This window comes from Verticillium dahliae, genomic scaffold, assembly GCF_000150675.1.
Source record: "Verticillium dahliae VdLs.17 supercont1.21 genomic scaffold, whole genome shotgun sequence".
NCBI lineage: Eukaryota > Fungi > Ascomycota > Sordariomycetes > Glomerellales > Plectosphaerellaceae > Verticillium > Verticillium dahliae.
The window spans coordinates 384,400-400,270 of record NW_009276924.1 but is presented as its reverse complement, the minus strand read 5'-3'; the positions used below and the strand labels follow the sequence as shown (position 1 = coordinate 400,270).

Genomic DNA, 15,871 nt, shown 5'->3' with positions numbered 1-15,871 from the left:
TCTCCCCCTTCTCATCGTCAAAAGCTTCGTACATCTCTCTCGTTGCCTGGTGTGGCATTCTTCAGCATCTTTCGGCGTTTGGATTGAGCCCGTCTATCTTGGAGATCTGTCATTACATTCGACTCACTGTGCGTACCATCAAATAGTTGAACAGGCCTGTCTGGAACAAGTGGCTCTGCTGGGTCGTCCAGAGGATGATCTGATAGAAGATTGGGAAATCAGGTACCCAGACCGCGAGGACTGGGTTGTCACTGCAGGCGTGCAGGTCACTTAGACACCACAATCAAGATTTTTTTTCATCAATATCTGCATAAAAGTCAAGTCTATCTGATCTGTTCTGGCTTTAGCCCATCACTTCGCCCTCTCCAGGGTTATGATAGGCCTTTGCATAGGGGAAGTCATACGGTTTATATACATTTACGAGGTTGTTTGGTTTTTTTACTCAACGACAGCGTCCCTGCTAACGAAACCTTCCTCGAGAATGGGCACAAGGTCGTCTAACCGGCGAATGGCCAAGTCAGTATGCTCATGGTCCACTAGATGGACATTGACGTCGTTCGCTAACAACACGGTCGTGGCACCAGCCTTTCGGCCTGCGGTCATGTCATCGATGGAATCGCCAACCATGATGAGTCCTGAAGCATCAGCTTCTACCTCCGTCCCTGTTTCGGTCGCCTCTTTTAGGAGACCCCAGCTTCGAGCAATGTGCAAAATGCCTGCGGGATCCGGCTTGGGTGGACGAAAGTCTCTTGTGACGATGGGCGCAAACATGCTGCCTGAAAGAAATTTGCCGAGCAAGTGAGCGACGGGGGCATCGAAGTTGCGCGTGCATATGCCCTTGCGAATGCCCCGCGAGTCAAGGTAGGACATGAGTGTCTCGAGACCTGGCTGGGCGACCTGGGTGGCCATGGCCTCGCGCTCGATGGCGCGAATAGATTCCATTGCTTTCTCCTGGGCCTCGGGCGTGGGAAGAGAGTAAATGTGGTCGAGAATGTCGACGGATTTGGTAATACCAAGAGCGTCGCGCATTTGTCCGAACATATACGTCTGCGGCTCACTAGATATGTGGTGTAAGCATTTGCGGTTGATGATGCGGAGAACGTCGTGGGGTTGGAGGCGACGTACCACAGTGTACCGTCGACGTCAAAGACAACGCCTTTCAGGAGGGGAGCATCGGATGTAGCACCCTGCTTCAGAGGCGCAAACCGCCGAGGGCTATAAGACGCCATTGTCGACAGAAATCTTCGCATAGAAGGAAGGCTGCGAATCAGGAAACCTCGTTGAGCTTCATGTACCAGTCGCTTACTGAAGGATACTGGAGGCTCGGGATGTACCTATCACACCTAATAGGTATCTCGAAGGAGATCAACCAGCAGTCGCAACTAGGTACTAAGTGAAATGATTGTCAGTCACTTGCCAGCATTCGGCCAACGAAGCAGGCCTAACCCCCACCTTGGAGCAAGTGGAGTGGAGGGTGAGGGGCGAAATCGCAAGCCACAATCACAGCCACAGCTCGACGGCACTAACAAGGATGCCTGATCGTGGGTCCGCTCGAGGTTGCAGCTTGAGCTCCCAGCTATCCACTCTTCATCCCAGCAACCGCTTTTGGCAGACTGACCGGGTCTTGGCTCGTCATCTCCAAGCCTCGAGAGACATTTGCCCTTGGCCGAGCACAGTACAGTTCAACACCAACCAATACCGCAGTCGCGCTGCAGTCTGCGACCGGAAGCTTGACCGCTCGACCAAATAGACGCTTTCCGACTCGCATGACCGCACTCTAACACCGCTGGTCGCAAAGCTCGCGCGTCCGCCGCGCTCACCCCAACACAACCTTCAGAGAATGCGACAAACCCGCCGTCATGAGCACTTCGAACCACAGTCAATGGCCCCCTAAAAGACCTTCCAAGAGAAATGTAGGTGACCACTCCTGGAGGAAAGGTCTTCCAAATGAGCCCTAACCAAAGAGTTCGCAAAGTTAACATGACCGTCTTTTCCCCAAACTAGAAGCTACGAAATGGCACTGTGATCATCCCTGGCACGGGCGAGCGAAGCCATCGCCAGTTCACCCTTCGAAACCCGAGCCTCGACAACGATCGTTCCGATGACCCTGATGGCTACCGGTCTCTTTTGCTGTCCGAGACAAACAGCGAGCGCGCCCATACCATAGGACACAATGTGAAGACGAGCTTTCTGAAGTTCTGGGACTTCCTCCGGTCTCCAGCTGGCAAGGGTGTGCTCAAGTGCACCCTTGCCTACCTTCTCGGCAGCATGGCCACCTACCTCGAACCGATCTCTGACTTTTTGGGAAAGCCCGATGGCAAGCATGTCGTCGCCACCATCACTGTATACTTTCACGCCAATCGCACTTGGGGCTCAATGGTTGAATCAGTCCTCATCGCATTCTGCGCCATCGGCTACGCCCAGATCATATCCATGCTATCCATGGGCTTATCTGTGCTGGGCAACGAAGTCGGCTTCCAAGTTTTGTCACATGTCATGATATTGATCATCTGCATTGGTTTCGGCCTTGGATTCGTGGGCTGGATCAAGCAAAGAATGAACAGCCCCTTGGTAAATGTCGGGTGCACACTAGCATCCATTGCCATTATCACCATTGTCACCAAAGAAGAAGCTGTTCAAGGAGGATACTTGTCGTCCATCAAGGTTGTGCAGGTCTTCAAGATCCTTGTCATGGGTGTTTCTATCACTGCTCTCGTCAACATCTTAGCTTGGCGAACGTCTGCGAGGGCGGGTCTGAGAAGCACCATGAACACGTCAGCAGAATCTCTTGGAGACTTGCTTGCCATGATTGCCCGTGGTTTCCTCAATGGCACCGAGGAGGAGTTGTCGTCCGGTGACTACACCCGAGTGGACAAGGATTTCAAAGCATCGTACACCAAGATGACCACAAACTTGCGAGAGGCAAAGCTGGAGCACTATATCCTTGGTCGCGAGACGATCTACAAAATGGACAGAGAAGTCGTCAGATGCTTCGAGGTCCTTGCTCAATCTATCGGAGGTCTTCGCAGCGCCGCGGAGACTCAATTCGCTCTCCTGAAGGAGCTACCTCAGGACGGCCCCAACAGTATCCAGTCCCCGGGCGGCACCGTTATTTACTCGCCAACTTTGACGCGTGCCATGTCGCAGTATCTTAAGAACACGCGCGACAAGGCCGCGACACTGGCAGCAATTGAAGAGTTGGAGGAACTGGAGATGGAAGACCGTGCCAGCGCTGAAGAGGGCTCGAACTGTTCCTCTGCAACCCCTTTGACGTCATTCCGGGCGCCGTCAGAGATCTTTGAACTTTTTATTGCTCTGTTGGGCCCATCGATGAAGTCTTTGGCCTACACTCTGTCGGAAATACTGAGAGATCCAACCTTCGGACCACCGCCCAAGTACGACATAAGCATCAACGAAAATTTTCGACAGAGTCTTAAAGATGCTCTGGGCGTCTACAACGATACGAGAACAAGCGCACTTCGAGACCTGTACAAAAGCATTGAGCTGGGAAGAGCCAGGACGGAGAAGATTCAGGCTGATATTGAAGAAGTGGCGGCTGCGTGCGGCCACTTCAGTTTCAGTCTGCAGAACGTGGCTGAAGACATCGATGCTTACTTGACCGTTTTGGAGGACTTGAAGTACGCGCGCGCTACCAGTGGGCACACCTGGCGCTGGTTGAAGTTCTGGAAACACTGGGAAAAGCCTGCGGTCAAGCCTGACCCTAACGATCCCGACCAAGAAGCCCTTTTGCAACCCTCAGCAGCCGAGGAAACTCCCATCAGGCCCGTCCGCAAGTCTGGTATGCCGTCTGGCATGCCGGCAGAGATGATGAATCGGCGCGACACCTTCAACTGGGATGCCTCTCCTGACGCCAGTTCTTTCTTGCGATCCTTCTCGCAATGGTGTCTGAAGGCTATGAGGTTCCTAGCCCGAGATGATAGTCAGTTCAGCTTGCCGTACACCTCGATATCAGTTACTGACTGTATGTAGTTCGATTCGGCATCAAAGTAGGTCTGGGCGCCATGCTATGGGCCATGCTTGCTTTCCTTCCCGCAACCAGACCCATCTACAAGCACTGGAGAGGCGAATGGGGTCTGCTATCCTTCATGATTGTCACGAGCATGACGGTAGGCGCCGCCAATACCACTGGTACAGCAAGGTCTCTCGGCACATTGTTCGGCGGCTGCTTTGCCCTGATCTTTTGGGCCGTCAGCCAAGGCAACGGTGTTGTTCTGGCCTTTTCCGGTTGGGCCATCAGCTTCGGCAGCTTCTATGTCATGCTGGTTCTCAAGAACCCGCCCCTTGGCCGAACCACGCTTCTCGCATGGAATGTGACCGTTCTCTACGCCTATTCTCTGTCGCAGAAGGTCGACGATGACGACGACGACGAGGGCGGCCTGAACCCCATGATGGGTGAGATTGTGTACCACCGACTTGTATCTGTCAATCTCGGTATCCTCTGGGGCATTATTGTCTGCCGGATGATCTGGCCTATTTCGGGCAGGCGCAAGTTCCAAGAAGGACTGACAATTCTATATGTACAACTCGGCCTCATCTGGAGGCGTGGACCTTTGGCTATCCTGCTCAATAGCGACAGTACGCGGTCTTACATGAGGGCAGGCGAGGAGAAGGCTGTCCAGCGATATGGTAAGCTCACGAGCCCTTTTCAGGTCTCGCCTGAGGCATCCGACTGACACTGTATGCACGTAGCACTGAAACTTGACGCTCTTCGAGCGTCTGCCAAGTCCGAGTTCGAACTTCGTGGCCCCTTCCCCGATGATGCGTATGCGCGCATCATGCAATCCACGCTCAGAATCGTTGACGGCTTCCACGCCATGCGGCTCGTGACATCAAAGCGCGGGAGTCTTTCAGCTGGCGAACGTGCTCTCCTGCTACATACGGCAGCCGAGCGAGCTCAACTTTGTGACCGCATTTGCCACGTCTTCCAGGTTCTGGCCAGTTGTTTCATGCTCGAATACCCTTTGACAGACGCCATCCCATCGGTGGAGGGCACCAAGGACAGGCTCCTGGGTAAAATTTACCAATTCCGTAGGGAGCACCAGCCATCGCTGGCTGCAGTAAAGGAAGACGACCAAGAGGACGATGCTGGTGTGAATAACAATGATTCGACGAATGGAAACGGGAACAGGAACGGGAATGGGAAGGCCAAGTTGAAGCCACCCAAGCTCGAGCTGCACGTAACGGCCGAGGAGAAGGATTACGCTCTGCTCTATGCATATACGCTGGTAACGGCCCAAGTGGCGCATGAGCTGCAATGCGTGCAAAAGGAGATGGAAGGTCTCTTTGGTGTGCTGAACGACGAATCACTGCTCCTGCGGTAGAGGTGGTTGCGCTCTGTTTTTCGATACCACTCTTTTTCGACTCTGTTTGGGCTGGCGCTGGGGATGGATCGGTTTGTTTCTTCTTAGAATATACGATGTCTTATTCATCAGCCTGGGAGGCAAGTGTGATCCCGTCATCAAGACGGTGCACTTGACTTTCGAGTGATATTGTATGGTTAAGCCTTGCATTGCGGAGATTTCGCGATGCACAGGGTAAATATCAAATCACATCATTAACCATTCGCCCCCGCACGCATTGAAGCAAACCCGCCGGCCGGTGTAGCTCTTTCACGCCTCAAGTTCAAACGCCGTACCATGCCTCTTCATACCGGCTATGCACTTTAGAAGGACAAGTCCCTCATCATTCCCACCTTGCCAATCTCATACTCCACCCATCTCGCAACCCTAGTCTTGCCCGGCACCAGCAAGCTCGCCGGGTTCATAACATGACATCCCTCGTATGTGACGGCAAACGGCGGTGCTGTGGCGTCGACAAGCACCAGCGCCGTGGGTAGCGGGTACAGGTGCAGCGCGGCCGCGTAATCCCAGTGCACGGGGCGAATGGCGTGTCGGAACGGCGCAAGGTAGCCCTGGTCGAGAATGGTTTTGACGAGCTTGCGTGCACGGTGGACGTCTTGGGAGACCGGAGGTACGGCCGACGAGGTGGCAGTGCTTGTGTTGGTCGCATCGACATCCATGGCCTCCTGGTCTACGGGGGTTTCATTTGAGCCTACCGCACCTGACATGACGACGTCGCCGCCCGTGGAGGGGGTGTCTTGATCATCCGGATCGTCGGCTGCGGAGTTGGCTGAACGCGTAGACTTGAGCCGGACGGAAGTACGGCTGAGGCGGGCTGCGACATCGTCGCGGAACAGTACAATCTCATGATTGGGGCCAAAGAGACTCAGTCGGCTGGGATTCGACGTCCAGATTGCCTCGCCTTCCGTTGCCCTTTTCTCGCTGTCACTATTCAGTTCTGCATTGGCGGCAGCAAATGTCCGCCGGATCCGAGAAGTGAACATGTCGGGGGCTGGCTTGCGCGGTAGTGGAACGGCCGCTCCAGCGCCGAAGGAGGAGACCCAACCGTCATTGTCCCCCGGGACGAAGACAAAAGTCGCAGTCTGCAGCAGTGTTGGGAAGTCGGCCAAGGTACTTGCGAGCGCGTCGAAGACCTCCTTGTACTCGATGCTGCCTCCACTGCCGCCCCGGGCCAGAACGGCGTGTTGTGTAAAGTTGCCCGTGAGGACAAATGTCATGGGGCTCTGTCCTTCCGGCTCATTGGCATATAGTGACAAGATTTTGCGTAATGCCTGGAGGGTACGCGGCTGGTCGAGGTTTACCTCGCCGAGGATGATCATACGACCTCGACCAGGGGTGTCTTCAGCAGAGCGTCTGGGGAGCAAACGTTGTTCGAGCTTGCGCATTCGCGGACCAACTGCTCTCTCGCTGCCGACACCGAGGAAGTCAATCCAGCCGAATCCACCACCAATAGTGTGATCCTGGCCACCATCCGGCCCGCTCACGCCCAGAGTTGCTCTCCTTTTCTCACAAGGGGGCTGTCCAACGAAGAAACCTTGGAATTTGCCGCCGAGGGTTCCTCCTACGCCGCTGCTGCCACTCAGGCCCTTGCCGTGTGACTCCTCCTCCTCTTCGTACACGCCATCCATCAAGACAATCATGCCGGGGGCGAACCAAGCCGAATCTTCAGGAATGGCGATTGCCTGGGAGAGATCGAGCGCAATGGTGCCTGTCAAATCGCTGATAGCCAGGCCGCCCGTCGGCAGAACAACCAGCATGCCGAGTAGCATGTGGTGACTTCCATGGCGACCCAGCAGGTTTGCGATTGGTGTGATCTTGTGGTTCTGCTGGTTTGATAACGACCTCTTAAGTGTTGATGCTCTTGCACTGGCGACGGCTGAGGTCTGGAATGCTTCATTCCGCAGAAGACGCTGATGAATAACGTGGTAACGATTTCGGAAAAGTGCTGTTTTGTGTGATGCTGGTGGCAAAAGAGACGGTTTTGTAGTTTCCCTTGAAAAAGAGAGTCAGCAGAGGAAGAAATCGTTCAGAGAGCCAGCCGGACATACCTCTCGAAGTGCTTCTTGGCCACGTTGTAGCAAAGTCGTGGTTGGTCGTATGCCCCAATCACCTTGAGCCACTTCCTCGCGTCATTGACTGTCTCGTCATTCTCCTCCTCTTCGACCTCCAAGCTCGACATGCCGAAGCTCTGCTGGCTGTCCTCCCTAGTCAAGGCCTGATTTGGCCTCAGTCCCAACCTGGTATGCGAAGCCATTTCTGCGTCCCTGCCCGGCTCTAGCATGCTGTTCTGGCGGCTCAGACCTTTTCCACCAGCAATGATTTTTCCTCCACTCATGTTGCCCTCCATGGTCTTCAATATTTCCTTGAGCTCAGAGCTGCCGCCATCCACGATGACTCCTCCATTGCGACCCTTCCAGGCTTTGGCTGCCTCCTCGAGAACCTTTTCCGCTAGGCCCTCTTCGCGCCATCCTGATCCGCAATGCCGGCCGATGAACGTAGCGAGCTCCTGTAATGCCGTCGACGTCAGGGTCAGGCTGTGCTTCTTCGTGAAGGTTCGGAAGGCGAGGGGCCGCAAAGTAGCCGGAGGGAGGAGTATGGGTAGGATGGCATGTTTCGTAGGGGCCGAGACGTTGAACGGCTTCAACGGGTGAACAGGTGTGCCGAAGGCGGGGGAAGAGGAGGGAATGGCGGAAGAGGAGGGGGCGGGCGTCCTTGCGCCGTTGAAGATGTGAGCCAAGTTTGTCTTCTTTCGTCTTGGAGAGACAGTCGGCGGAAGTTCCATGGTTTCGCTGCCGGGCTGTGCCGCTGAATTTCTCCGGATATCGTATGGTGTCACGCAAGAAATGTCCTGCAGGTATGCCGAATGTCGACTTGAAGTGACGATCTCTGCGGTGCGGATAGGTAGAAAGCGCCCTGGGTGTTTAATTGAGACGCGTCCTGAGGACCGGGGACGCGTTGGTGGGGGCGAGTCACGGTTTGAGCAGGAGCCAGCGCGTGCTGCGTGCAGGCTTTGGCCTAGTCAGCTCCCCATAGAGAGGTATGCTCCATGCTTAATACGGAGCACGCGCCCCGGCAATGGAAACGATTTTGGTGATGTCAACGCCCTAATACCAATCACTTTTCGAGAGCTGTACCAGCTACGGCATCTGTTGGTTATTTTCATGAGATCCTACAGCTTTCCTCTTGGTACACGATCCAAACTCAACACGCAATCAATATGTTGGCATCAACAGCTCGCTTTGTACCGCGGTTCACAAGCGCCGTGAGGTTCGTCCGCGCCGTCTCAACACTGCCGACGAACCCTCACATCGTAGGTCCTTCTCCTGGCTAGCCGTATGTAAAGTCATGACTGATTGTTGCTCGGTTAGAAAGTCTTCCCAGCAGATGCCTCGAGGGCCTCCTTCCTCCTCAGCTTGCTCGATAGCCAGCCACCGAACCCTAGGTTAGCCATCGGCTTTGCAACCCAAGATCCCCCAACACCACAAACCTTCACGGAGAACCAATCCTTCCTCAACATAATGTACGAAGTCCTCGCCGAACACGCACCACAGGACGAGGAGCTTCTTGCCCAGGCCCGTGCCTTTGCAGGGCCTGGTGGTGCCAGCCTTGGGGCCGGTGGCATATTCGGTGCCCAGCAGCAGCATAGGAGGGGCAACAAGAAGCCGAGCGAGACAACAGGTGCCGGCGGTGCGAGTGGGCAAGGAGGAGCAGGCGGAGGTGGACGGGGCGGGTATATTCACCTCAGCGACTCGAGGAACCCGCCCGACTTTGGACGCATTGCCTGGCCTGAGGACATCATTGGCAGCCTAGAGGTTGATCCCGAGGGCAACATCATTGGGAATCTTCAGTCGAGTGGAACGTATCGCATGCTGACGAACGAGGGAGCGTAAGTACAGTCACTCCAATGCGTCTTTGTTGGCGCGACACGCCGCCGTCTGTAACTGACAATCCTTTCCAAACTTAGTCTTGGCTTGAGCTCCTTTCTCCGCGGGAAGCTGCTCGAAAGGTTGAGGGCCGAGGAGGACAAGGACAGGAATACCTGAGCGCTGGGATGCTGGCCTGCAGAGAACGGAGCCGACTCACGATGCTTCAGCGGCTTGTCTTGGCGCTGGTCAGCGGTCAAAGGAAGCCCATAATAGCATGCTGAGTGACATGACTATCCACACGAAGGGCTACCCGAACGGCGGAACAGACCTTGGCCCTAGGAGCCGGGCAGGCAGAGTCGGCGCCGGCTTTGCCTCCGGATCCTTCATTTTGTCGTCTTGAAGCGTCCCAATACCGCTGCGCGGTGGTGTCCATGCCGCTTCAGAGAAATCCGGCGCTATACCTTACTGCCAAGCCGTCGCTGAGACGCCCCACTCAAATGGAAGTGCATTCAGTTGGTGGTGTGTAGGTCTGGTCATTGTCGATCTGTTCGAGATGGTTAGGTTGGAAACAACTCAAAACCGCAGTAGCAACCCCCCCCCCCCCCCCCCCCCCCCCCCCGAGTCAAGTTGGTCCTTCCAACCTTGTGATGCGTGGTACATGTACAATGCGCGCTCGGGCTCTCTGATACGGTGATACGTCACCCTGCAAGTCGAATGACTCAAAAAAGGACGAATCCTGATAAACCTATGATCCCGTAAGGTTGATGTGGAGTTGCCAGTTGCTGAAACTCTATGACATGTCATCCTAGAAAGGAGGGTTCGTCAACCTCATCAACAGCGCATGCGCGATTTGGTGTAGACTTTCTCCGCAACAGCAACAGCTTCATTTGTGTTTTCAAGTACAAGTTGTGATACGTTTCCTCGCTTCTGACATGCACGCGCACATGGAAGTGGGGAAGCAGACCACAGCCAGGTACCGTACATCTGCTCTAGTAAATATCTGTTACAGCCATGCCCCGATGCTACATTGACGATAAGAATATGCGGGAAATATGACCAAGGACACGCCCCTGGCTCTGCAACGTCAAGGTAGAGATCCACCGAGGTTACATGCACATGATACTTTTTAAGGTATAGCGAGCGGTATTTCGTGGTGGAGGTGATGCACAGCAAAACAAGGCCCGGTTCTGGGAGGACGGGGCCGACGTTCCTGACGAAGGGGCAGGGAGGCCGAATGAGCCGTGGATCGAGATAGCACAGCACAGGATTCGTCCTCGATGATAGTTCTGCAAGTGACTCTCGACACGGGCGGCGGCTGCGGGCGTCATCTTGGAGGCATGCAGTCGCACGATGTGCGCGGCACGGCGCCAGTGAGGTAAGAGGTGCAGGGCCGGGCCAAGACATCGATGTCACTCGGCGTACCGCATGGGAAAGTTTCTGGCTGATTGGTGGTCAGCGGCTCTTCAGCGGCGGTTTATCCCGGGTGAAGATGGTCGGGTGGTCAAGTTGTGGTGGCTGGCTGATGTATCTATCTGCAGGCGTCAACATGATAACTGATCTGTGATCTGGCGGTTGAGGCCAAGGCAGGTCAGGGTTGGGAGACCCGAGGTCAAGCCCAGTCTCTCCCAGGGCGACATCTTGCTTCTCTCATGGGTGTGACGCTTTGGAAAGTGGTGAGGTTGAGGTGGCCCAAGAAACGAGTTTGGGAAAAGAAAAGGTGCTCGCCAGAAATGACGGTGAACACTGAGCCCAGAGCTCTTGCATGCCTACCCGCCATCCAGGTAGGTGCCTTGAGGTAGCTAGGTACCTGAACCAGGCCTGAGATGCCTGCCTGGAATGTTGGTAGGCTGGCTCCTTTAGCGGGCGAGCTCCCCCCAGGTCTCTCTGGAGAGCCCCCAGAGTACTGGGCACCGATGCCGGCGCACGGGCCATCAGGCTGCAGCGACGGTGGAGGGCTGGAGGGACTGGAGGGGCTGGATGGGGTCCCATCTGAGGGGCTCAAGGGTCTTGGCAGCCCTTCCCCTCCACATCCGTCATGTCATGGCCTCCACTGGCCAGCGTTGGCTCTGCTCTGTCCACTGCCCGCCCGCCCATTCCAACCCACCTGCACCACACCACGCTCAAACCGAACGAGAAACGATCAGTCACAGGTCCAAGCAGAGCAGCCCGAGGGTGGAAAGAGAAACGGGCGAAAATAGTACATCGCGCACACCCCCCAGCCCGCCTCGACTCGAACCGACCCCGACCCGCCTAGAGACGCAGAGGAGGCCCTGTCCCATCCCATCCCGTCCCCGGAACGACATGGCTCCCCCGAGGGGTTTCGAGGATGAGGAGCTCACCATTTCCCTCTCTCCATCCCAGATCCGACGCCGTGCGAATGAGGGCTGGAAAGCCTCGCCCTCCGAGTCGAACCCCGCCGCCAACACAAACACCACCACCACACCTGCCATGGCCTCCGCAGCTCGTGCAGATCAGCAGGCCGCTGCTGCCGCCGCCGGCCGTGGTCCTATCCCGACCGGCATCGGCGCCGGTGTCCGTGAGAGGATCAAGACCGAGCAGCGCATCGGTGCCTACAAGGTCATCAAGACCCTTGGTGAAGGCTCCTTCGGCAAGGTCAAGCTGGCCATACACAATGGCACCGGCCAGCACGTCGCTCTGAAGATCATTGCGCGCAAGAAGCTCATCAGCAGGGACATGGCTGGCCGCGTCGAACGCGAGATTGAATATCTTCAGCTGCTGCGACATCCCCATATCATCAAGCTGTTCGTACAGACCCTTTGCTTTTGGTATCTCTGCTCGGCTGCCCCGCGCGGCAGCTCTGGATTTCCTTTCCCAAACGGAGCTGACATGCCTTGTCCGTACCTAGTTATACTGTCATCAAGACGCAAAACGAGATTATCATGGTCCTAGAGTACGCCGGCGGCGAGCTTTTCGATTACATTGTTCAGAATGGTCGCATGAAAGGAAGCCGAGGCACGCCGTTTCTTCCAGCAGATGCTCTGTGCTGTCGAGTACTGCCATCGACACAAGATCGTCCATCGCGATCTCAAGCCCGAGAACCTTCTCCTCGATGACCAGCTGAATGTGAAGATTGCCGACTTCGGTCTCAGCAACATCATGACGGACGGCAACTTCCTCAAGACGTCCTGCGGTAGCCCCAACTATGCGGCCCCCGAGGTCATCGGAGGCAAGCTCTATGCAGGCCCCGAAGTCGACGTGTGGAGTTGCGGCGTCATCCTCTATGTTTTGCTCGTCGGAAGGCTACCTTTTGACGATGAGCATATTCCCAGCCTGTTCGCCAAGATTGCGAGGGGCACGTACAGCATCCCACAATGGATCAACACTGGTGCTGCCAACCTCATCAAGAAACTGCTTGTGGTTAATCCCGTCCAGCGCGCCTCTATCGACGACATAAGGGCAGACCCGTGGTTCCAGATCGATCTGCCGCCCTATCTTCAGCCAGCCGTGGAGGAGTTTTACAACACAGGGGTGGACCCCAACCAGGCCATCAAGAAGAGCGACATTGCGCCCAATGCGCCGACGAAGGTGCAAGAAAAGCTGCACGACGAGGTTACGGAGAAGATCAGTAAGACCATGGGATACGGCAAGAAGGACGTGCAGGAGGCTCTAGAGGCCGAAGAGCCGTCAGCCATCAAGGACGCCTACATGATTGTTCGTGAGAATAAGCTCATGCAGGTCAACGGTAAGATCGACCGGGGATATCATGATGGACTCATACTCACAAGTACCGCAGATGGCTTGGCTTCACTGACTGTCGACCCGGAAACCTCCAACAGCCCCATGATCAGTGCCTCGTCTGCTCGATCTGGGACTTCTGGAGTCGGTGCCGTGCCGAGGCCCTACATCAGCAAGATTGGCATCCTACCAAGCAGTCTGCCAGACTACCACAAAGAATACGTGGAACGGGAGAAGGCGGGCATAGAAGACACGCCCACGCCTAGCATCGTCGTCGACGAGCACGGCTCAAGCTCTCGCACCGATGCCGAGCGTGAGGAGCTGGCACGGCATCTCAAGCCGCACAACAAGACGCAGCAGCGCTACGCCGACGAATCTGGCCAGCGACCGCAGGGCATGACGCCTGTGACGGTGCCTGCCAAGAAGGTCAAGCCAGTTCGCTGGCAGTTCGGTATCCGCTCGCGTAACGCGCCGTGGGAGGCTCTTCTGTGCATTCACAAGGCACTCAACAAGCTCGGCGCGACATATGTGCCTGACGAGGACTATGAGAAGCTCCACGCTCAAGACGAGAGCGAGCATGGAGGCAGCGGGGACGGCAGCTTCGTCGATGAGTACGGCAGCGGCACGCAGCAGTCTGAGGGCGCCAACACGTCAACGAGCAGCATCGATCCGCTGAAGAAGTACAAGCTGCCGGCTGATCCCTGGCACATCAAGGTGCGATGGGAGACAAAGAGTGAGTGTCCCCTCGGAACGACAAGATTGTCCTTGGTCCTCCCCGTGCTGACCAGATTCGTCCAGCCATGAGTAGAAGGGCGTATGATCACCCAGACAGCTACCACGTGCATGAAGAAAACATGAAGAGGGACTTTGTGGCTCTCCATGTCGACATACAGATCTACGAGATGGAGCACGGCGTCTACCTCGTCGACTTCAAGTGCTCGGGCTACGAGACGGCAGATCGCAGGCTGCTCGAAGAAAAGGATGTCACCAGCCCGTTCCCGTTCCTTGACATGGCTGCCAAGCTCATCATGCAGCTGGCTGAGGCTGACTAGAAGTGGAGGTGGGTTACAAACCAAACCTTGTTTCCCTCCGTACGCCCTTCTCCTTCGCTTTTAGACTCGGCAGGGTCCATTTGCTTTTACGAAGCGGGCTATCATGTCATGAGAGGGGCAGAACAGGGCACGGCTGCATAGACCGGCGCGGAGGCATGGCTTTTTTCCCTTTGACTTTTTTTTCTCACACCCACACACACATACTCTCTCTCTCTTTTGCGTCGTTTCGGGAACAGGAGTTTTCTCCGGACTGGCCGGGTTGGTTGGTCCGACGGAACGAAGGATGGACAGGCAGGAAACGAAGGACCGGGGTGATAGGGAGGTCTGTGAGTTTGTGATGGACGTTTGCTCTCCTTGTCTTGGGTATACCCGGCGTGCAAAGACGGACAGACGGGAAAGAGAAGCTGGCCGAGGAGAGAGGAGAAAGGGGGAATGAGAAGGGAGGGGGGGGGGGGGGGTCGGTTGTGAGGTCCTGGTGGGAGATGGTCTCTAGTTGTCTTGGCACGACCCGAGGGAATGGAACGCGTTGGCGGCCTGACTGACGATCTGGGGGGGCGAGATAGGGGCTCGGCACCCCAATCCGGCTTTTACGGCTTTTACGAGCTGAGAGCTTAGGAATCAAGTTTGTTGATGTCGTGTGCGCCGCCCATTTGGGGACGAGTGCTGTTAAGGTTTGGGTAGTTTTGTTGGGGAGAGGGGCTCGGCTGTGAGCGCGTTGCTTATGTTCAGCTTACAGAACATGGACCAGATTTAACTTGAGTCGCGATTCGCTGGTTCAGAGTTCCAGTTACCCGAGGGCATTCCGAATGTGGGAGGGGAGGGGGAGGGGTGTGTGTGTGTGTGAGTGTGTGAGTGCATGGTGGAGACAGCGTCGCATGGTAAGGTAGTCAACGTCGCATCAGCAAAGCCTAAAAGAAAAAAAAAGGACCGACAAACAAAAAAAACACAAAAAAAAGTTCCCGACGTTGCCGGACGACAGTGTCAGAGAGTGAGAGACACACACATAGATGCGCACGTCTTGCGAAACCACGATAAGGTGCAATATGGGCCAAACCGACCCCGCCTAGTCTTCCGACGAAACGAGACTCAGCCTCTTCGCGGCGAGAAACCCGAAATTAGCAATGGTCAGGGGCCCGATCCGACCGGCAACAGCACGTCGTCCATCACAGACCAGACAGCAGCACAGCACTTTGGAAGCGGGCGTTCCGAAGGGGAGAACCCTCCCTCGTCACAATCATCGCACGCCCCTCCCCCCCCCTCTCTTCCCGCCCCTCGATCTTCCCCCACCCCCTGGCAGCGCATCCCCGTCTCTCGTTACCTCGTCGCAACCCTCCATAAGCGAGCAGAACAAGGAGGGTGTCGGGGCCATCCATCGCGGTTTCCCCCCACCGCATGCACGATGAGGCGCATCATCGTTGCTCAGCGGGCGCACTTCGGCAGCGGGCAGACCGACGAAAAGGTGGAGAGAGGAGGAGGAGGACGACGACGGGGGGCGGGGAGGTGAGCTTCAAAGTCACATCGTGAATAACCTCATCTGACGCTGGGGTTAGGGGGGGGGGAGGGGAGTGGGCGAGTGGAAAGACTAACGCTCGCACCTGCATTTGCACTTCGCCTCTTCCCGCTGCTTGCACCCTCGGCTTCCCGCCCGCGGAACGGAAAGCAAAAGATATTGCAAATTGTCTTGCAGACCAAAGGCCGGGCTGTAGACAGACACACGCACGGGAAGAAGTGGGAATCGAGACCACCGGAAACAATCAATCCAACGAAAAAGGGTTTAAAGCAACAACGCCGCAATGTATTTAGCCCTCCGCAATTTGCTGGCTTTGATCCCTGCCTCGTCTAACCGGGATACAGTTCGAGCTGGAGCGCACCTCGA

At 55.9% G+C, this 15,871-nt stretch overlaps 5 protein-coding genes across 5 annotated transcripts; 3 read left to right on the top strand and 2 right to left on the bottom strand.

Annotated features, from left to right (window-relative positions):
- Positions 1 to 438: 438 nt before the first annotated feature.
- On the bottom strand, positions 439 to 1,345 carry VDAG_08625 (uncharacterized protein; the record flags this gene model as incomplete). The annotated part of the gene is made up of 2 exons (XM_009652934.1): positions 1,126 to 1,345; positions 439 to 1,057 (listed from the first exon to the last, which is right to left on the bottom strand). Exons 1-2 carry the CDS (start codon positions 1,227 to 1,229, stop codon positions 439 to 441), a joined length of 723 nt encoding a protein of 240 aa, XP_009651229.1. The 5' UTR covers positions 1,230 to 1,345.
- Positions 1,346 to 1,859: 514 nt separating this feature from the next.
- On the top strand, positions 1,860 to 5,590 carry VDAG_08624 (uncharacterized protein; the record flags this gene model as incomplete). Its single annotated transcript, XM_009652933.1, has 4 exons — positions 1,860 to 1,913; positions 2,005 to 3,940; positions 3,991 to 4,647; positions 4,711 to 5,590. The coding sequence occupies 4 exons, from the start codon at positions 1,860 to 1,862 to the stop codon at positions 5,340 to 5,342; spliced, it is 3,279 nt and encodes a 1,092-aa protein (XP_009651228.1). The 3' UTR covers positions 5,343 to 5,590.
- A 93-nt stretch (positions 5,591 to 5,683) lies between these two features.
- VDAG_08623 (DNA polymerase epsilon subunit B) lies at positions 5,684 to 8,163 on the bottom strand (the record flags this gene model as incomplete). The annotated part of the gene is made up of 2 exons (XM_009652932.1): positions 5,684 to 7,373; positions 7,430 to 8,163. The coding sequence occupies 2 exons, from the start codon at positions 8,161 to 8,163 to the stop codon at positions 5,684 to 5,686; spliced, it is 2,424 nt and encodes an 807-aa protein (XP_009651227.1).
- Positions 8,164 to 8,598: 435 nt separating this feature from the next.
- On the top strand, positions 8,599 to 9,424 carry VDAG_08622 (uncharacterized protein; the record flags this gene model as incomplete). Its single annotated transcript, XM_009652931.1, has 3 exons — positions 8,599 to 8,691; positions 8,750 to 9,267; positions 9,346 to 9,424. 3 exons carry the CDS (start codon positions 8,599 to 8,601, stop codon positions 9,422 to 9,424), a joined length of 690 nt encoding a protein of 229 aa, XP_009651226.1.
- Positions 9,425 to 11,548: 2,124 nt separating this feature from the next.
- VDAG_08621 (carbon catabolite-derepressing protein kinase) lies at positions 11,549 to 13,995 on the top strand (the record flags this gene model as incomplete). Its single annotated transcript, XM_009652930.1, has 5 exons — positions 11,549 to 12,009; positions 12,114 to 12,189; positions 12,278 to 12,950; positions 13,002 to 13,676; positions 13,742 to 13,995. 5 exons carry the CDS (start codon positions 11,549 to 11,551, stop codon positions 13,993 to 13,995), a joined length of 2,139 nt encoding a protein of 712 aa, XP_009651225.1.
- Between the last annotated feature and the right edge of the window lie 1,876 nt (positions 13,996 to 15,871).